This window comes from Rhinolophus ferrumequinum, chromosome 13, assembly GCF_004115265.2.
Source record: "Rhinolophus ferrumequinum isolate MPI-CBG mRhiFer1 chromosome 13, mRhiFer1_v1.p, whole genome shotgun sequence".
NCBI lineage: Eukaryota > Metazoa > Chordata > Mammalia > Chiroptera > Rhinolophidae > Rhinolophus > Rhinolophus ferrumequinum.
In genome coordinates this window covers 12562037-12584894 of record NC_046296.1, presented here as the reverse complement: position 1 = coordinate 12584894, position 22858 = coordinate 12562037, and the positions used below count along the sequence as shown (strand labels likewise).

Below are 22858 nucleotides of genomic sequence, written 5' to 3'. Positions count from 1 at the left end.
TGCAGTACTCTTGGGCTGATGTTGAAATGTTAGCTGGCATTTCAAGCTGCATTATTGATTGGGAACCGCCTCAAGACTGAAACTTAGTGTTTGCTGCCCGAGTTCTAGAATCACAATGTATAAAATCATGTCCAGAATCACTACAATGCTAGTGGGTGTAGTGAGGAGCAGAAAGGCAAGCCAAAGGAAAATAAGGGAGGTAGGAATTTGGAGTAAGTCCATGACCAATTTAACATATACAAACCTGCTGTTGAAGATAGTGAAATCCTTAGCATCATGTTGGAAATATTTTCAATATGTTTCAGAATACAGTATAATGTAAAGTGAAATTCTGATTTTAAGTGGACTTAAACAGCAGGAGTACATTGCAGAGTGGAGGCTGCCAGACTTCAGGGTTTATGGATCCATAAACTAAAGAGAATAAATAATTGGAGAACTATGGGGAGTTGCCAGCTCTTTATTTTTGTTGAGTGTTGCTAGCACTGTTCCCTCTAGTAATATTCTGTTGGGCAGTGAGGTTCCCACATTAGATCTAAGCCTTCAGAGAGTTTATTTGAACAAAGGAGGAAGATACATTTTGAAAGATACACACAGAAAAGTTCGTGATCACTATGTAGAAGTCACTGATTGGCATATCCTTCACACAAGAGCCCAGAGCTTCTTAGACCTTAGGTTCCCAGGTTCAGCTTCTTCCTGTTCCCTGCAGCCAGCATGAGCAGGGGACTGTGTGGTCTAGAGAGCCATCTCTGTGACCTTGACAGTCTAGTTACAGTATTCCTTTTCCATACTCAGACTGTTGCTCTTTAGTTGTCTCCACACCAAACCACAATCCAAACCACAATCAGGTTTCTCCCTGACTTATACCGTACCCCTTTAAGACTCATACAAGTGCAAGAAAGAGTTTCACCAGAGCTGGTGAGATAATAGATTGTGGTTGGTACTTTTCAAAAACAAAAAACTTTTTAGTTTGGAAAATTTCAAGCATATCCAAAAGTAGAGCATGTATAATGAACTATTGGATACTATCATTCAGCTTCAACAATTATGAACTAATGATCAATCTTGTTTTTCTCCATCTCCACCGATTTCCCCTACCATGGGTAATTATAAAACACATTCCAAACATATCATTTCATCCATAAGCATCTCAATATTTACCTCTAGAAGCCATGGACACTTAAAAAAAAAATTATTAGTGTACTTTAAAATGTTAACTAACTCTTTAATATCATCAAATATTTACTCAAATTGATTTATTTCACAGTATACATTTATGTATTTAATTATTTATTTACATATTTATGGACGTATATGTTACAGTTTATTGTTCTATTCAGCATCCAAAAATAGTCTGATTTTTTTTCTGCTTGTTTATCAACATCAGGTTTTTTGTGATTGCATTTATGTGGTTTTATTTTACATGTTTCTTTGTCTCTTGAATTTCCTGTAAATCGAGAATAGCTCCTAGAGCTGATCATTTCCAGGTTTGTTTGTTTGTTTGTTTGTTTTTGGCAAAAATATCTCACAGGTGGTGTTATGACCTTCCATCAAGAGATACATATCTGGTTCTCTTGCTCTCATAATTATATATATTTTTATGTCAACAGCCATTAAATACTTGGTCTAAAGCCATTGTCTCATTGAGACTATTGGTGTTTCATCACTCTTCTTCTTACAAAGCAAATATTACCCAAGACCTGGTTTCTGGATCATTTTTAAGTTATCATGTTGTCGTTATGTAGAGTTATATGGCAAACTCTTCAGCAATTGTCTACAGCTATGCAGAAGTGTGACTTTAAGTCTCCCATACACCAAGCAAGGATGATAAAGAGCAAACAAAACCACTATCGGATTATCATTTCATAAAATGAAAAGTTGTTCAACAGCAGAAATAGGAAGAATTTAATTGAAGATTAAAAGATAGACTTGTATATTAAATACATTATACCTTCTAGAAAATTCATCATACCCTCCTGATTATTCTCATGCTACTATGAACAGGGAAAACTACATTCTGGACTCAAACAGTGGGCCAGAATGTAGGCACCATTGTCTAGCACCATAACATTGGTAAACCTGTGCTAGAAGCTAATGTGAAAATTTGTCTAGCCAAATTAAAGGAGGTAATTTCACTTTATCTTCGAGAGTATCTTTAATCCATGATATGCAGTATATGCAGTTAAAGAAAAAAACTATTAAAAACGATTCTTCAATAAATGCGTATTAAGCACCAATTCTGTCACATACTTATTCAGGCATTTGGAATACAAAATATACAGTTATAACAAATATACAAATATAACAAAGATTAATAAAAATGCAAAGTAGAGACAATATGACACAGCAAAAAAAAAGTTGTGAATCCATATTTTTATTATTATTATTATAGTTCTTGCTGTGTCTCCAAGGATCCTCATACCCCTGGGCATTTAGTATCCTGTGAATGGATACAGTAAGGCATATTTGTCTTTCTCACAGACATATTCTGAGAACTGAAATAGTGAAAACTATCTGAAGATTCAAAGGTAAACTATCTAACAAACTGTGATAATGTTTGGAACTCTGGGGTTCCTCGTTATACATGTTCTCACTAGAATAGACGTAATATGTCCTTCTTCCTTAAAAGCTTCAAAATGGGATTCTTTGCACTAAGGATTTATTGAAGTAAGATTGGGAAATATTTCTGGTATCACCATGTACCTATCTCCTTTTGCTGATAAGGAACAGCCCTCAGAATGATCTCTAGTTGTGTGCTCTTCTCGCTGCTCCACACTGTGAAAGGTTTCTTTCATGTTAGGAACACTACACATGTGTAGTGCATTTTAATCTTCCAGGCATTAGGCATGGTAGGGGAGCAGAAGTGAGCCGGATACAGTGGGACGGGTGGCCAGGAGGTCCCCAGGGACGGTCTCTCTGCCGATCACGTTTTCTTCTTGCCCCACAGCGCCTAGCCCTGGAGGCCCTTCTCTTTCCTTTGCCATTTTGTTAATCCCCATCCTCCTATCCTCTTGACACCAACCTGATGGGACTGATCAGAGTTTGATGGTGGTTTTGTGTGCTGTTGACCTTGGCCAATCAATCTAACCTTGTATTACCAATTCTCACACCTTGAAAAGAAGGAATAACACAAATCAAAACACTTGACCGGAGAGCTTGAGTTTAGTTCAGCTGTTTTGGCTAGTATTGTGTGTTAAAACATCAAAATTGAATGCTTTTCTACTCAGTCTGCATGTTCTAATTTGGTATAGACTCCAGTGTGACCTGTGGATTATTCCAGTCTCTTCCACACATCTCTCAGTCCTGCCTGGGCCCTGAAAGCATTTGAGCTGGCTATTGGTGGACCAGCATCTTCCTGCCAGACGCTGACAGGCAGACCTGTGTTCCTTTGGGTCAATCACTCTAATATCCAGCTTATTATGAGTCCCTTTGAAATCCAAAGTATCGTCTGCAGCGTCTCTCTCACTGGTTGGAATGTAGTACTTATGTGGCCCAAGTCACAGTGTTCTGTACTCAGTGATGAATCTGAGGGGTCTCAAGTGAGTGTAGGTAAATCAGGGCAGCCCATAGTGGAAAACAGTTGAGAGCAACACAGTTAAAACACGTGAGAATTCCGAAGCAGTACTTTATTAGCATCCTATTCTTCTGGCAGAAATGCCTAACATAGCATTAAAACGAGTAATACTTGGTTCACCACTGAAGGGGGCCCTTATCTTATTCGTGAAAGAACTCCCTCGGATGTGTCACTCTCCTGAGAAGGTGCAAAGTCGTAAGAGCAGTGTACTTTTCCACTACCTCAACATAATTTTCACTCAAACTTCCTTCGCTACAGGTTGCCAATTTGGCCTGTTCCATCTCCAACAATGAGGAAGGGGTGAAATTAGTCCGAATGGCAGCCACACAGATTGACAGCCTGTGTCCGCAGGTAAGCCTTATTCACTTTGTTGCAAAAGTCCATCATCGTTGACTTGGTACTCAGGACCTTCTGTGCTCCATCCCTCATGTCACTCCTTTCCTCGCCTGCCCTCTTTCCTATAACTGGAAAGTGCTGACCAATATCCATGGGCTGTTTCAAGTTCTACCTTTCTCAAAAAAAAAAAAAAAAATTCTAACTACACCGGTCTCTTTAGAATTAATGTGGCAATTACTGTCTTTCCCTCTTTCCCATTCACATTGACTTTGTTCTATTCATTTGGGGCTGTTATTTAAACACCAGATCTGTTTACCTTGTCTCAACGACTGAATTCTAAGCTTGCATATGTAGAACAAGAGTTATATTTCTGCCATGTCTGTGCTAAGCAAATAGGACTTGTCCAGTAAACACTTTCTGAAACTAGACTAATGACTGTATCTTAAAAAAAAGAAGAAAAGCAAAGCAAACAAAAACGAATGGTCGTTAATAACCTCCTTCACTGTTCATGGTTTTTATTGTTTTTCTGAACACTGAGAACCCGCTTCTCTGTAGACACCACAGGGTCCAGGGTTTCAGCATGATCTTTGAGCTGCCTCTTCCTCTTCTGAAGCGTGTTTTCACTGTCGCTGGATTGCTTCTAACAAACAGGTCATCAACGCCGCTCTCACACTGGCTGCCCGGCCACAGAGCAAAGTCGCTCAGGACAACATGGACGTCTTCAAAGACCAGTGGGAGAAGCAGGTCCGAGTGCTGACAGAGGCCGTGGATGACATCACCTCAGTGGATGACTTTCTTTCTGTCTCAGGTAATCAGCAAGAGGCCCCAGAGAAGGCAGCTGAAGGAGAAGAACAGGATGAGATAAGGAATAGCTTGCAAGTGTCATGGGTCTGTGTTTCAAGTGTTCTTCTTGGCCCTTTGCGCTTTCAGTCGTCTCTGCAAAGGTGACTGTAACACCCTGAAAATTCTTCTCTGGTGTGCACATTATTTCAAGACACTGAATCAAAGTATTAGAGGGAGAAAAACACAACATTCTGATAAAGATATCAGAAACCTGAATAGATTATTTAAGGAGACTTATGTTCCTTTCTCGTTCCTGGGTTTTTCTTTTTTGTTTTTCTTTTTGTTTCGTTTTTTTCAGGATGGCCTTTCATGTATCTGAGTCACCCATCTGAAAAAAGGTATAGGATGTGGGATTGGTTAATCCTCATAATTTGGGTTTAAAACTCAACAACAACAACAAAGAAACGAAACAATCTGCTATCCCATTTTGGCTGTGTTAAGGGGGCATTTTTCCAATAAGTGAAGTTCCCGAGGGTCATCGTAAGCGCGGAAGAAATAGTAGCCACAGAATGAACACATTAGAAGGCACTTGGTAGCTACTGAGGCTTTGAACTTGTCTATGAGGTTGTGTCAGGAAGGGAGGAGAAAGCAAATAGAACGAGGCATCACTTGCAATTGTAGCTGAAGGATGACAGTATATTTGAATAACCATGCAGTCAGTTTGACCTATAACGGGACTCGTCAGGGCTATTGCAAAATTGGGACAGCAGCCAGCAAACAGGCCTGTTCCAAACACATTTGGCTCGGTTCACGTAGAAGAGTCTCTGTGGGAGGAGTGGGAGAGAAGGTCACTGGAAACATCAGCCTCCAATATGAGGTATTAAAAGAACCAAGTGACCCTTGAAAATTTTAAATTGACCAGGTGTTGATTCTACCCACAGGTGTGTGGAATTCACAGCTGCCAACTCAGTTAGCCTTAGCCTTGACTAGGACCTACTTGTTCTCGGCCCCTGAGACCTGAGAAGGAAGGGTCGCAGCACTGCTGGTGGGGACTACACAGACAGGACTCCTGACTGCAAGTGTGGGAGGATTTCTAGGGGAAGCTTATCATAGTTGGGAATTTTTCCTAGGTGCAGTTTTGCCTTCTCCTGAAGAAAAAGGAAAGGAATTCCCATCAGGGGCTTCTGTTTAAAGCTCGTGTGACAGCAGCATAGTTGAATCTATAGATCTGATGGATAATTGAAAAGCTAACTTTGAAATCATGGAGGGCAAGACAAGGCAGATGGGAAAAACAAGCTAACACATGCTCAGTGTCTATAATTTTCCTGTCTCTCTGCTGTTTGCTTGAATTCTCGCCAAAATTCTAAAAAATAGGTATTGGTATTCTGCGTCTTCTTTGGAGACAACTAAGTCGTTGAGAGTGTAGGTAACTTGGCAGAGAAGGTATTAAATTCAGATTATCCTCATTTCAGAAGATACATAGTTCTTAGTAAGTCAGGATAGAAGGAGAATGTCCTTTGGTGCTTAGCTTTCCTTGCAGCTTCCTGCTTGCCAACTCTTATATACTCATTCTACTCTGCAATCTCATCCCTTGCAGAAATCTGTCCTGCTTTCCATTCCCAAGGTGCTTTGTTTCTGATGGCTTGTCAAAGCAGATATTCATTTAAATATACCCATTTCTAGGGAGTGGCGAGTAAAGAACTCAATATGTTGCCCAGTGCCTGGACTTTCTGCTTTGCCGATGGCTGGGTCCTAACAATGTAAAAGATAGTGGGGAATAGAGGCTGACCAGCGATGTTGAGGTTTCCTGTTTCCCCGAAAATGAGACCCAGCCGGACAATCAGCTCTAATGCATCTTTTAGAGCTAAAAATAATGTAAGACCGGGTATCATATCATATCACATCATATCATATCATATCACATTATGTAAGACCCGGTCTTATATTAGTCAAATAAGTCTGGGTCTTATATTAATTTTTGCTTTAAAAGATGCATTAGAGCTGATTGTCCAGCTACGTCTCATTTTCGGGGAAACACGCTATCTTTCTAGTATGTAGTCAGTTTTGCCAGGATGACTACAGGGGCCCCAGAAAGGGGCAGGGGGCCTCTCCACCCAGCCTCAGCTCTCACAGAGCAATCCTAATAGTTCCTGGAAAGCTTCCACTGCCTCCCCTTCTAGCTGCCGATGAGTAGAAAATGCCCACGCATTACCTTTTTCAAAGCGGAAGCATTTTAGAATTTAAAACTTACTCAACTTCCCCTTTTCTTTAAATTCATGTACAAAACTTTCTGAGGGTGAGGAGAAGCAAGGTGAGCAGGTCTTATCTCAAGACAGTTTCAATAGTGCAAAGCTTTTCTTCATTTTCTCCCACCAGCCCTGCCTCTTTGCCAGCATACTCCCTGCCATTCTTTTGTGCATCTCATTATTGCCAGCAACATGAAAAGGCTTTGGCTTCTGCTGATAACACGGTGCCGTCTAGCCCAGTGGTACAAGTGCTGCAGCGTGCCATGACAGGAAAATGAACAGGCACTGTCAGGGAGCCAGCCCTGGCAGGGCCTGCTGGAGCGTGCCTTTGGAGGCAGCGGGCACCTTTCCACAGAAGGGCTTGACAAATAATGACACAGCCTACTCTCTCCTGCTGGTCCCAGTAGGCTGTGGAAGCAGCCTAGTAGATGGGGAAACTACTTCTCATCTCCTCTCCAAGTTGGAGCCAAAACATTCGCTTCAGTAAATTGCAAGTTTGGCCCAGGAGATATTTTGAAATGGCATTAATGACATTTTACGTATCAGTTTCTTCTTAAGGTAATGTCTATTCTGGCAGGAAACTATTTAAAACAACAGCAGCAACAAAAGATCTTTGCGTTTAAAGCACTATAGTTTTCTTTTCTTTTTTTTGTCCCCATGCTACCAGAACTTGTATGTCTGAGTGCTTAATTTGTCCATTTGAAATGCAACAAGTTTGGGGAGCAATGATGCTAGCTGTTAACATTATAGGAGCAAAACCAATTCTCAGATGTGGCCTGGGCTCATAAAGAAAGTGAAATGGCTGTGTTAGAGCACTTAACATGTTTCGCACTGAGCGCAAACTACAATTTTTAATAGCGTTTTAAAAGGAGCGGCTTGGCATTAACCAGGTGACAGTTTAATTCTAGGATTTGGCTCACAAAATAGCAGGCATCTAAGATCTGAAAAAGTTATTAACTCAGTCCCATAAGGTCCAAGAGTTTTATTTTGTTTGCGTTTTCTTTCTTTTTCCTTTCTTCCTCTCTCTCTCTCTCTCTCTCTCTCTCTCTCTCTCTCTCTCTCTCTCTCTGTCTCTCCCCCCTGCCGAGGGTCTTGAGTTTGTTTCCTTATAAAAATTCATACATTGTACTTTGGTTTTGAATTTAGTAGCTATAACTTTGAGGTTTATAATAATCAAGTAGTTTGATCGACAGTGATTTTTGTAACAAAATTACATCTTTTCCCGAAATAGGTTGCAAAACTTCAAGGAAGTTTATCGCAAAATCTGCTGCAGTCAAATGTTTTCTGTTATGCTTAGATAGCACGCTTCCTGTGTGGTACGACATCCATGGTGCCTGAGCGTTTTTTCCCAGCAGTGCAATCGTCTCTGGAACACACACACTTTGTGTTACTACTTTCTCTTCTAAATTATGTTTTATTTAGAACAGCATTCCTCTCTCTCCTCATTTAATGGATTCTTTCTCTTGAAAATACCTTAGGATCAAAATATATAATTCATTGTCCCTTTTCCACAGACATGTTTATTCACTATTTCTTCTTAGATCGCCTGCTGTGTGTAAAGCACTGTCAGAAATGCAAATATGACTCAAGTGTGGATTCTGCCTTCAAATAACTCAGTGTCCTTCTTGCTAGATACTAAACTAATGTCCTTCCAAACTATGGGCTCCAGGCCTGAGTGTGAAGGAAGTAGGAGAGGAGAAACTATTACAAGGAGTCCGGGAGCCCATATTTATACCAAGTATCGTCTTTCAATCAAATCATATGTCTATAAGAACAAGTATATTAATAGCTCCTTTTCAAATACATTGTTGGTACTTAGATTAATAATATATAAATCAGTTTAAAAATGTTCTTTATCATGGTAGCCTTTAGATATATACCATCACCAACATAACTGCTATCACGAGGGAATTGTGATTCATTTTTACATGACAGGGGTACCTCTAATTGGAGAAGGTTGTGAAATTCTGAGTAAACAATCTTAACATTTAAAAAAAAAAGTTGATTGAGAAAATTAAGTCAATTAGTAAATTCTAAAATTGGTAAAATGTATACTTTGTTTACACAATATGATTACTCTGACTACCGTTGAACAAATTAGTTGATGATTTGACTAGTTGAAAGCAATATTTTTTATATCATGGATTTTCAATGTCTGCTGGCCTCCTTCAAATATAGATATAACTGCAAAAGCATATTCTTTTTTCTTGACCTTTAATTAGGTGCATGTTTCTAATTAGGAAAATTGGATTTTTTAAGCTATCATTTCATGGTAAGCTAATGGGTCATGAGTGGGCTGCTTAATTTTTTTTTTTTTTAATTTTATTGACTCCAGAGAGTTTGGAACAGATTCTTGTTTTTCATTCAACTTCAGAATGCACAGAAAAGCAGTAGCTATGCCTATTCTTCTACTACGTGTGTAAAGAAAACGGTAACTAGATGCCTATTTTCAACATGAAGACCCTCTCAAGAGATTGCTCACATTCAGGGATCAGGGAATATTTTTGTCTGGAGGAATCCATCAGGGCAGTAAGAGAGGCCTACGTGAATCAAACTTTTGTGTTTAAAATCCTGTACCAAATTTCATTTGAGTAAACCTTTTTCTTAGGTGTCCTTTTAGGTAACTTTGCATGATACAATCCATAAGATCTCATAAAGGAGTGGTTTTCAGAAGTCCTTACTCAAAATGAAAACTTCTAAGTCTGTATTTTCTCATTCGTTCAGGAAAATGTCAGCGTTCAGAAAGCACTCCTTTTTCTTATGACTTGAAGATATCTGAATATTAGAATTTAAACATTTATTTTTCTATTCAAATTTCTATTGAAATTAAAGAACTAGAGAACATAGACATCAGACATTTGAGATGGTTAAGTAAGAAAATCATGTGGTATAAGGTCAAAAGTGATGTTCCTTGATGAAAAGTACGTTATACTTTGCAATTTTTTACCCAGTGTTCTCTAAGAACAAATATTTCCTCTGAGTGATTGATTTAATGAAAGTAGGAGAGATCCATGGTGGAGACTTGATTTACTTAATATCCTCCCATCTCTCCTTTGTTGGGAATTCTAAAGTCAGAACTAGTCCTGGAAAATTCTTAAAGTGGTAAACATTTATTTTAGTCATTTATTAACTACTCATTGAGTTTGGCAGTTATAATTTTTAAAAGGTTACCAGATTATTTAAGACGATTTCCAAACTTGTTCTATTTGTCTATTTGGTGTGTGAGGGTATGTATTTTCAGTTTAAATTCTCTTTTTTCCTCAGAGTACTAAACTTTTTTGAACATTTCCTTAGTATTCTGTCTCTAAAGAATGTGCAAGGGATGTAGTTACAGATTTCACATTGGACATGAGAAATACGAAATTGCACCCTTGCCAAACTGTAAGGGACCAGATTGTGTGTTTTCTCTGTGCTAGGAGAGACCGAAACTTCTCCTCCTGCCTGGTTGGATTCTGTTTTGGGCAATGGTGGGTGAGTGATCACTGATCTTGACTCTAATCTGAGGGAACCAGCTGCAAGACTACATTGTATTTTAATTGTGAAGAATCCTTTGATCATCTTCTCCTGATCACTTTTCCCATTTCCTGTACCTTGTGCATGACGTAACATTAGAAGACTAAGTGGGTGATGTTTGTTCATTCTGTAGTTTCCCTTAAATAAAAACATGACAAAACAAACATGCACCCAAAGTTGGTCACATCTAGAGAAAAACTCTGGTCATGTCCAGAAATGTTCTGGCTTGGCCAATCGATTTCATATTAGCTGCCACAATGACTCCTAAAAGGCCTTTTCATACAATGTTTAATCTCAAACATTAAAACGAAGAAAGGGATATTTTTTTAAGTCAGTGGTCCTCAAAGTATGGTCCCCAACCAGCAACATTAACGTCACCTGGGAACTTGGTAGAAATGAATTTCTTGGCCTCCATCCTAGACCTACTGAATCAAAATCCTGGGGATGGCACCCAGCTGTCTGTATGATTCTGCAGGTCCTAAGGCTGGTGCTCAAGTTTGAGAACTGCTATTGTGATTAGACACTAGTTTCTTTAAATATCATTTCTGTATTATTTGGCATATATTGATATGTGTAGGATGATGGTTCGTGATAATTGATGAATCTTAGACGGGTTATTAAAATGGCTGAGTGATGTAAAATAAGGTAAATGTGTATGTGTTCTCTTCACAGAAAATCACATCTTGGAGGATGTGAACAAGTGTGTGATAGCACTCCAAGAAGGGGATGTGGACACTCTGGACCGGACTGCAGGGGCCATCAGGGGCCGGGCAGCTCGAGTCATACATATCATCAATGCTGAGATGGAGAACTATGAAGCCGGTGTTTACACTGAGAAGGTGCTGGAAGCTACAAAATTGCTCTCTGAGACAGGTAAATATGGATATTAGATTCAACCAAAATGTCCATGTCATGATTAATTTCCATGTTTGAATAAATCGGTTTCATTGTTTTCTATAGGCTTAAAGCATTGAAATTATACATGATCATAGAAGGGGTGTTCTCTTTGTTTCTTGAGTTTGAATTCATATAACGTTAGCAGAATAATGATTTTTGTGGTTGTGCATGTATATATTTATAGTTTTCATATGTAATCTCATTTGATTCTCACAAGGACCTTATGAGAAGAAAAAATCATCTCCAATTACAAATGCAAACATGGAGGCTTGACTCTGTTAAGAGATGATAGAAAAGGGTTGCGAGACTAGAAAATAGTGGAGATAAGATTGGAACTTGAAATCTTGAACTTGAAAACCATTTCTTCATCAGTTTCTTGAGAAGATAGGATCTTGAGGAAAGATGATGGACAACCAGTACCAAGTATAAAGGCTCTAGGTAGTGCCAGGATGTGAAGTACTCAGAGAATTGAGGTGGTGGCTTCTGACCAAGGGTTAGATGTTCAGTATGTGTCCTCCCCTCCAGAAAAGCCTTGCCTGTCCTCCTCCAGGGGCATGTGGCTTCCCATTGGGGAATCACTGCTGTGGGAACCATGATTACTTAGGGGAGCCTGTCATAGCTCTCTGGCGGACTGGAATGGGACAAAGACTTACTTCCACTGAGCTAGCAGAACATCCCACAACTGTGAATGGTTGTATCCAAGGCTGGCCTATTTTTGGTAGTGTATTCTCTTGACCAATGTTTCTTGGCTTTAGAACTTTACTGAAGTACCCCATGCCTCGTGAATTTGTATAAGTGAGGGAAAAAAGAATTTCAGTAAAGGAGAGAAGACAAGGAGAAATTAACTCTATAGTGCATGGGGTTATGAATAGGTAATGAATTGGGTCCTATGCAGGCACAGAAGGACCTGTCCTCTAACCCCACGGGGGGCCTTCTCCTGTCTACATATGGACTTCAGAACCCACTAGGCTTCTCAAGAATAGATGTCTCTATAAGGTCAAATACAGCAGTGTTCTAAGTTCCGCCTCTTAGAAACATGTTTCCTTCTACAGGGAAAAGGTTATTTGCAAAGACTTGTAGGTATTTGTTAGTCTGGAATACCAAGGAAACAACAACAAAAAAATAAACAGAGATATTGGTTGCTCTTTCTGCAGTACAAGCAGAAAGGGAATTGTAAAAATATCACAAAATAAAGAGCATATCCAGAGATGCTCTGGAGAATCCTCACAAATTTCGAATTAGAAATAATAATAATAATGATAATAAGATATATTTGTATTTTAATTAGCTGAAATTCAGCAGTGTTTTCTTTCAAATAGACTCGCCCTTTGTGTTCACTAGAGCAACACAGTAAGCCATACAGTATTTTTCTCCTTACTTTGAAGAATTAGGAAACAGGCATTTAACTGTCCAATTTAAGGATTTTTTTTTTCCCCTACCCTTCCCGAGACCCGTTCACATTCTTGTAGCTCTCAGTTCCTGGTCCATTAGCTCTATCTGGTACAAAGTCTCAGCTTCATATGGTATATCTGACACGTAGCAGCAGTCCCTTGGGTCTGACACTAGGAAAACAGAATCAGAGAAGAGTCTGAAACATGGAGACAGGATGGGAAACATGGAGACAGGATGCTTAGTTCATGCCTGCTTATGACTGGTTGGGGAGATAATCGTAGCAGATGAAAGATACAGAGCATATTGCAAATTTGCATGTGATTTGGTGCATACAAAGAATGAAGGCATTGTTCAAGAGACATTTTGGAGGTTTTTTTATACTGTATCTTGGGATGCTTTAATGAACAGGAGGAGTGGTACCCGTTGGGTCAAAATCTATTTAAAGGCAAGGACTGTGCTTAGTTGACTGAAACATTTTAACATAATTTTCACCAAAGTCTTGAAATGTGTATACTTTTCTAGTTGAATTTTTTTTTTTTCTGTTTATGGAATGTACTAGAAATTAAACTTCTAATTTTTTTTTTTAATTTATTGGGGTGACAATTGTCAGCAAAATTACATAGATTTCAGGTGTGCAATTCTGTATCACATCATCCATAAATCACCCTGTGTGTTCACCACCCAGAGTCAGCTCCCCTTCCATCACCATACATTTGATCCCCCTCACCCTCATCCCCCACCCCCCAACCCCTTTACCTTCTGGTAACCACCAAATTACGTTCCCCAGATTAATTTTCAAGCCCGTGGCCATCCTATGGTCATCGATTGCCCTCCAATCCCCTCACCCTCCCCCCCACCCCCCACCCCTCCCGCCCATCTAGCAACCCTCAGTTTTTCCTCATTGTCTCCCAAACTGTTTCTGATTAGTTCATTCACTTATTCTTTTCTTTAGAATCCGCATATAAGTGAGATCATATGGTACTTATCTTTCTCTGTCTGACTTATTTAGTTGAATTTTTTAACTAAAAAAGAAAATCAATGAAACAGAGCAATCCATTCTGGATCGTTGTTGCTCATCAAGATTTTGTTCTTATTTGTTAATTGTCAGACCTTTTAAAATCCTTATCCCTTCCTTGCACTGATGGACTATTCTGGGGACTTAACTAAAGGCGCCTTCCTGTTTCTGATATCCGCATTCAATTCTTAATTGAACAGATAAGATAAGCGAGATATTTAGATATATTCTATTCGTCAGAATCTATTGAAGATAATTAGGAAAGAACCAGGTACATTGAACTAGACAGTGTAATAGATAATTTACATACAACTGTAGCATTACGTTGATGCAAAAGTATTTGTGATTTAAAAGGTTAAAAATAGTTGCACCATAATTACTTTTGCACCAACCTAATAGAAAACACAGGAATACATGTCAAGGAAAAGTGAATATTAGTAGGCTAACAACTAGAGTATATAAGGTATGCCAATTCTTTTGCTTCTGTACCCAATTGTTCTTTTTTCTAAAGAGGAACAGTAGTGTTTCTTTATGTGTAACTAGAGAGGTTGTCAAAGATATGAAAGCAAAAATGTTAGCTGTTAATTTATTGGTTGCTAATTAGAATTATTGGGGGAATGTACTAAACACATGGGGTTGAGGAAGATCATAGGATCAGTTCTGTGATTATGTTTGTGCAGAGTTTCGTTGGTTTATGTGTGTGTATATAAATAGATGTAGTGGGGGTGCCAAAATAATGTATGCAAGTGGACACTATTTTAATACAGTTTTTATTTCTTAAAATGTGTATACATTTTTTGGCACTACATATATATCTATATCTATATCTATATCAATATCTATATCTAATAGAGAGATAGATATAGTTATATAGATATATATCTACATATATATCTATATATCTATATATAGATATATATATCTACACACACATATGTGTGTGTATACATATATATATACATACATATATATATACATATATATATATATATATATATATATATATATATATATATATATATATAGTATTTCTTCCCCTAAAATTAATTAGTCCTCTTGTCAGTTCCTGGCTGTGCTAAGAAGACATATGTGCTCAAAATAAAAACTCCTAGTGATGCATATCACTAATGCCCAATTTCTACTTTTGCGCTAATGTTTTGTTCCTGATTTAAAAACAAACAAAACAGAAAACTTTGAGTTACCTTAAATTGGTTAGTTTTTTATGTGAGCCTATCTAACTTTTTCCTGAGAGTGTATTTTATTTTGGAGAGAGAACACAGAGGCATTGGGCAAGGAGGGGAAGGTGCCAGAAGGAAGGTTGAGGAAAGAAAAAAAGGAGCCCAGGACCTGGAAGACGAAATGTCATGTTTTCTTTTGCCTTGTTACAACCTGCCAGCTTTTGCCTAGTTTTATATCTGAGTTGTTAGGTTCAAGGCCCTAAGGCAGAAGTTCTCAACCTCTGTACCGTGGACATTTTTAGCCTGAGTATTTCTTTCTTGGGGGAGGGGAAGTGTCTTGGGCATTACAGGATGCTTAGCAGCAAACCCCGCCTCAGCTCACTAGATGCTTATTGGACCTCCTCCCTCCCCCTCTGCAAGATGTGACAACCAAAAGTGTCCCTAGACATTGCCACATGCCCTTAGGTGGTTGGGGGGGGCGGGTAACCCTACTGAAAATAACTGCCCTGAGGAGAGGAATATCCCCAAATAGGGGCAAGTTTAAACAAGGCAAAATCGAGCTCAGGTGTTGAGTCCGTAGGGCATGCTGAATGCAGTGGGGTAAGAGGATATTACAAAGAAGACTCTGAAAAAGGAACAGAATGTTCAGAAGGTCTTGACTAGATCAGAGTTTGCTGCTAAAGGGGTTCGTAAACACAGCGGCCCCTGTGTAGACATGTTAATGATGCAGGGTTAGGTCTCTGTAGAGAAAATTCCGCTTTGCCACCTGAATGCCTTGCCTTAGTGGCTAGAAACTGAGAGGTCCATAGAGTGAAAAAACATTCTGCAGTTTGTTTTCCAAGAATTATTATTTTTAAAAAAAGATCATGTTTTGTTGAAGAGTGATTTTGGTGTTCATATGAATGCTGAGCTAAATCTGATTAAATAATTTTGTGGATTATTAGTATGCTAAAATTCTAGGCCAACATTATATAAAAAATTACTTACTTATTTATTTTTTATAAAACTAATATCAGCTGATGAAAACACACTAATCTCGAACTACATCAGCCCCATTACCTACTTACATATTTGATGGGCTCTTCAATAAAACCTGAATTATAACAAATTGTGAATAGCTTAGTAGGAAGTGCACGCTTGACCAGACCCATCTTTCGAGAGCTTATTTACAAAGTCAGGTTGCCGCAGAAGGCTGAGGGGCTGAAAAGTACTTTCAGTGATATCATTATTTAGATATAGAGAATGTAGCTTATTCTTCACCGAACAGATTATATTGAAATGTCATTTTTGTACATTTGATAGCTGAGGCAAGTTTCTGGCAAGGTGAACGTGATCAGGTTGAGATATCTTTGAGATTCTGCCAGCATTTCCTTCTTCAGATGGGACAAAAAACAAGAAGAAATAGAAAAAAATGTTTTCTGTAAGGTTCTATGTTATTCAGCATTTTATACGTGGGGATTAAAATTCCATTATTTTGGAGAACACGTGGGCCAAACAGATGGTATAAATTTTTTTATTAAGACTTCGTTTTTTTTGTTTTTTTTTTAGCATTTAGGTTTAATGCTCACAGCAAAATTGAAGGGAAGATAGATATTTCTCCTATACCCCTTGACTACATATATACAAAGTATCCTCATTATTAATATCCCTCACCAGAGTGGTACATTTGTTACATTTGATGAACCTACATGGACGTATCATAATCACCCCGAGTCCATAGTCTACATTATGGTTAACTCTCGGTGTTGTATATTCTGTGGGTTTGACTGATGTATCATGACATGGGTCCATCATTATGGTATCATGCAGTATATTTATCACGGCCCTAAAAATACTTTGTATTCCATGGAATCGTCTGTCTCCCCTTCCCAACTCCCTAGCAACCACTGATCTTTTTACTGTCTCCATAGTTTTGCCATTTCTAGAATGTCATATAGTTGGAATCACACAGTATGTAGCCTTTCCAGATTAGCTTCTTTTATGCACTAGGGATGGTATAATTTCTACTTCATGCTCCTACAATGTAAAGTTTTCATAAAAAGATTTTTTATATCATTTCTATACATTCGGCCTAGAAAATGTAAGAGGATCGGCAAATAGAAAGCAGCTGAATGAGAAATAGTAATGAAGGGTAGTACAATGCAGTAGAGCAAATCCGGGTTAGAAATCAGAACTCAATTCCTTGATTTCTACCAACTAACTGTAACCTTACACAAATTAGTTACTGCCTCAGGGCCTCAGCTTCTCGTATTATCTGATATTTTGTCATCCAAGGGTGGTTAGTATTATTGATCTTGGACTATGTGTGTCTCTGTTTCCTGGCTTCCTGGTAACTGCACTTAATATAGACAGTTGTTGCCCATTAATCCTGTGAACAAACCCTCTGGTCCATCTGGACAGGTGTAATCATTATTCTTCAAGCAAAACATATCCATGCTGTTCTCACTCTCCTTCCGGTAATGTCCTCCTCCGTTTTCTCCTCCTCCTCTACATCTGTGTGTTGAACTTATCCTTTAAGATCTGGCTCAAGTCCAGCTGGAGATAACGGGAAACTCTATTAGTCTCTCGACATTTAGTATGTCCTCAAATGGTCAACAACTGGATTGTTAGTTCCCAGAGGTAGGTGTTTCTGTAAGCACCTGGGGCCTAGAATGGCGTCATCACATAATTAACATTTAATATATATGTATTGATTAAATGAATACAAAAAATTAAGATATTGCTATATTTTTTTGTCAGTAGAAAATATGTCCACTAGCAGCCTTAGGCTTACAGCTCAGGATTTTAGAATAAATAGACTTGTATTCCTCCCACTTTCTCCGCATTGAAGGGAAGCAATCTCCTTGGCTACTTGGAACATGCTTATTACAATTGGACAGATTTCTGTTGCTCGTGGGATCAAGTTTTATGACTGGACAGGACTGGGTGATCTACCTAGACGATGTAGGGGATGTGGGCTGAATAAAGATCAATATTAGAAGAAGTTAGTACGGACAACTTATTGGGAAGACAAAAACCATTAGATATTATACATAGAAAGGACTGTTGTGGCTTAAGTCACTTCTCCAGACTGACCTTGAAATTTGATTATGAAAGCAAAGACTTTCAACAGAAGCTGTAATGACTGGGATGGTTCAGCCTAGACATCCTAATATTCTTTAAATGTATTTTAATGCAGCCCTTGCTATTGATGTAAAATATTTTATTTCTCTCTGAAAGGTCAACAGGATTACGATGTGGAGGAAATGTCTTATTGGTGTTTGTGGTATTCATGGTGGTGGGAAGTCAGAAGTGTCCGAAGAGGAAACTTTAACCTCTTAATGGCTCTTAGATAGGCAATGTGTAGTTTGTCTCAAAGCCCTTTCTATATGACTGAAACCTACATACTCTAGGTATCATAGGGATCTGGATGAGAGTTTTAATACCTACATTTATTTTATCCTGCAAATGCAAGGTTTCTGGACCAGAAAACCAACTTATTACTTAAAACAATAACCTCACCAGTTTCCCATGCCTGATGCTGCTGCTGAAGGCAGGTAATTAGGGCAGATGAATTCTGCTCACACAAGCGAGGTCCATACTACAGAAGAAGAACCACAGCATTATGGATCCAGAAGCTTCTGTAGGAACTGGTGCTCAGCTGCCTCTCTCCCCTCCTGGAGGAGGAGAGTGACCTTTGCTGTTTAACATTTAATAAACTCCCTCCAGGAAAGATCCCCACATTGTTTCAAACCTTTTGAAATGTAAATACGCATCTCTGTGGGAGATAACCTGGGGAGAGATTTACAGGTTTATTTTACTATTTTAGGACTGCCATTGAGTCATCCTTTGAACCAGATTACCAGTCAGAAAGCCCTGGCCATGAAGAAACATGAAAATAGTTTCTCTCTGTTGGCTTGTTTGTATGTACTGTATTCTGTTAGAATTCAGACATGTCCAGCAATCTCAGCATGAGGGTCTAAAGAACCACGGAGAAAATACAAGTTGAGAAAGTGAGATACACAGTCGTAGCCTGACAGTAAACCTCTAACACAGAAGTGGAGGTGGAATAGGGTGGACGTAGGGAGGCTCAAGAGTCCACATTTACATGTCGTAAGTTCAGAGCAGCACAGTGGAAGAAACAGCGCTTTTCTAGCACCTGGTTGTCAAAGTAAAACTAAAAGCAAAAACACGAATCTCCAGTCTTGCATGAATCGCATCCTGGATTCAGAGTTCTGGGGACTGCAAAGGACATGATACTTTGTCACTTCGAGGGCATCAGGGACCAGCATCCATGGGAGCGACAATGGAGTGGCAGAAGGGCCTGTATGTTTCACCTAGCAGTGCCAGTGCTGAGGTCCCCTGGAAGTGCTGGCCAGGATATTAATTGGGCACACCTGAAGCAGTGTAAGAAGTTCCCTTCACCCAGAATCTCGGCCACCTCAGTAATAGGGGTTTGAGTCACATAAGGGAAAAATAAGCTGACAGTCACTTGTTTGGGAGCACCTGTGATCCTTCACTGGTGTAGTCCAGAAATAGTTAGATTAGGAAAAACAGGAGACTTTGCTTGTAGCTGGAGGACCTGAAATAACAGATGGACCGAAGAATCAGAGAAGTTCTATTTATTCCGGTCCAGATGACCTCCAGGTAACCTCCCCACCTGGTTTGTTTTTCTATATTTTACCTATTCTCTAGCACTAGCTGCTTTCTTCCTCGTCACTGAAGTCTTCTCTCCAACCACACCAGCCAATCCCACTCCTCTGAACCCCCACTACTCCTGTTATTTGTGTCACTCAGTGGACACCTACCATGTACTGCCCTGTGTTGCAAACTCTTTGTTTGCCCATTTGTCTGTCTTCACGTATCTATCTGTCCTCTGTCTACCTTTCTATCTAGGCTGTGTGTGTGTTGCTTCCTAATTAAATTTTAACCCCTTGATATTCAAGACCACCTGTACATTTCCTCCAGCCTTGATTCGAGTGTAAGCTTTAAAATGTTTATTAATATAAATGAAAAACACCTTATTTGGGGGAATGTCCTTTTTAAAAATTACAAGTTAATTTTTTAGCGGTTATTATACCACATTTTAATTCTTTAAACCTCAAAAATGTGAAATTTAACTATTTAGCAAGCTTAATGTTCACAAACACTGTAAGCTAAATAAGGCATGATGTTTAATTCTTTATTTCTTCCTTAAGTTTCAGAAATGTGCCATCCTTTCTTCTTAACTTATAAAGCATTTGTGATTATTTTTGAAATGCTTACTTTAAAATATAAGAAAACTTTCCAAGCAAGCATTTTCTTTCCCGAGGGAAAGGAATTTGTGTCTAGACAAGAGCAGATGGATGTTCCCTGATTCTCTTACCGTGAATGGAATTTAGAGGATTTTTTTTTCCCCTTCTAGGCAGTGCTTTTTCATCTTTCATCAAACAATTCAGCTCATGGGTTATGTATGGCCTTCTGGAACTTGAATTTGATTTTGATGTTTGAAATGTACATTATAATTTTTCAAACATGAATTTATGAAAATGGAAGCCTTTAGGAACTCCCACAGAGGGAACAGATGACTGAATCTGACGAAACCAAGTCCAAGAATACACATGGATGAAAGAATTAGAATTAGCCAAAATGATGCTGAGAGTTGTCTGCAGAGGTAGAAAGGGTAGACAAATATTTACCAGGAAATAAGGAACAGATGAAGCTGGGCTTCTTGTGTCCCAGCTCTTGGCTTCCTGTGCTCAACATCTTCTGACTTGATTAAGAGTTATCAAGAGAAACCACTGTAAATGCTAGTATATCATTGGTCGAGGCACAGTATGATTTAAACTTAGAGAAAATATTTAAGTGTTATTTCTACACTGCCTCTACCACATTTCGAAAAGCATTTGCGGATACTCAAGATTTAAATCCAGTACATCAATGAATATACAATATAGTGTAAGTCTAAGACAAAAAGGAAGTCATTTCACAAGAATGTTAGATTAAGCTGGGAGGTGTTTTAGAAGAAGTGTTTTATTTGAGCTAGTGAAACGATTTTATAGTGGGGAGGGGCAAAGGCTCTTAGCTTTTAAAGATTCTCTTTTCTCATGGACTCCCTGAGGTCTTAATGGAATGCAGTGTTTAACATTGACTTCCGTGGCAATCAAGATAACAAGGAAAATTCCAGGAGTAAGCTTATAAAATCTTGTCCCAGTGACAGACTTCATAGGAAATACACTATTAAAAATGCAAAACCATCAAAAGGATGAGAAGGACTGAGACGGACATAAAAGCAGGGGTACTCTGTTTTCAAGATAAGTTGTTCCAACTTCTCAATCTTCAGAAATTTCAGCACTAATTTGTGTGCTGTTTTCAATTTACTTCTCTCCCAGTAAGGCCCACTTTTTGGTGGTGAATCATGGAGTTGTCCCTCTGAGTTCTGTGCAAAGGAGACCAGATGATTTCACCCGCTATAAACAATGAAAAGGGTGTGCAGATGGGTACACACAGTGGGTCATGGTGTAAAGACAATCACAAGAACCATTTACTGTGCATCTTTTATGTGCCAGGCACAATGCTAAGCATCTTATATACATTCCACCTTTTTTTGTTTTGTTTTTTGTTCCTTAAAGCCAAGATCAAAATTTTTTGTCACTTTATTCCCAGTGGCTAAAGTACTCCCTGTGTTTATCTATAAAATTGTATTAAAAATTGTTGAATGTATTATTTCTGAATTTTATGTGAAACCTGAAGGGCCTCTATCATTATCCCTTTTTTACAATTAACTAAGGTTTCAAATTGGGAAATGAAATATCAAGATCCAATTACACTTCAGCCTGAACCCAACGCATAGACAAGAAACATAGACCAATCGTAATTGCTATGATTGAGCAGCAATTTTAATGTCCTGCTATTTTTACTGATGCTTCTACCTATGGCATAGCATACTGTTTTATCGTGGTATAACAAATCAATCACCTGAAAGATTAAAGGAGTAATAAACATTTAGTGTCTTATAGTTTCTATGGAATGCAAAGCTGGGCACAGATCAGCTGAGTACCACTGACTCAACATCTCTCACAAGGATGCAATCAAGGTACCGGCCAGGTCTGTGGTCATCTCAGAATCAGCTGGTGAAAGCTCTACTTCCCAGCTCACTCATGTCATCAGAAGGCCTCAGTTGCTTGTTTGTTGTTGGACTTAGGACTTCCATTCGTTACTGCCTATTGACCACAGGCCTCTCTGATACTTGACACATAGGCTTTTTCACAGATCTTCCCTCAGAGTGAGCAAGAAAAGGCAAGTAAGATGGAAACTAGCATCTTTTTGTAACATAATCTCAGAAGGCACATCCCACCCCCCCTTGTACATTCTATTAGTTAGAAGAAAGTCACATGTTCAAGCCCACATCCAAGGTGAGGGGATCACACAGGGCACTGATACCAGAAGAGAAGGGATCATTAAGGCCCATCTCAGAGGCCATCTACCAGACATGTGTATTTGCAAATGCATAAAGATGGGACAGATAATAAGCGTAATGATAACAAAATTAGGATAGAACATTAGGATATGTGGACAGATCCCACAACATGGCCTCGATAGGGATATATTTAACTTCAAGCACAGCATACCTATTTCCTTATACATTGGCTTCCAGAACACAAAAAATTCAAAAGATTCATTGAGTTAAAATAAAGCTATGTGTATATGGCCAGGAGGGGACAGGAAAGTAGAAGAGCTAGATAGGGGAAGGAAAGACTAAAATTGGCTCAAGATGATTGGAGAGGGACATTAGAGTAGAGAATGACAGATTTGGGGAATTGTACAAACAAACAAGATGAAGCTAGTACATAATTCAAAGGGAAGAAAAAGGAAAGAAAAAACCGACATCACTAGTACATATCAAAGGGAAGGGAAAAAACCTAATAACCCTAGGGAAAATTTCATTTGCTTGAAGTTTAGAGTTTCC

At 38.8% G+C, this 22858-nt stretch overlaps 1 protein-coding gene across 7 annotated transcripts in view; it reads left to right on the top strand.

Annotated features, from left to right (window-relative positions):
• Positions 1-22858, top strand: part of CTNNA2 (catenin alpha 2) — a 1256663-nt gene that overhangs the window by 1156280 nt on the left and 77525 nt on the right. For all 7 annotated transcript variants that reach the window (XM_033125182.1, XM_033125183.1, XM_033125181.1 and 4 more), the window contains 3 exons: positions 3830-3922; positions 4559-4715; positions 11122-11322. In XM_033125182.1, coding sequence (XP_032981073.1) covers positions 3830-3922; positions 4559-4715; positions 11122-11322 — 451 coding nt within the window. The remainder of the gene's footprint in view (positions 1-3829; positions 3923-4558; positions 4716-11121; positions 11323-22858) is intronic.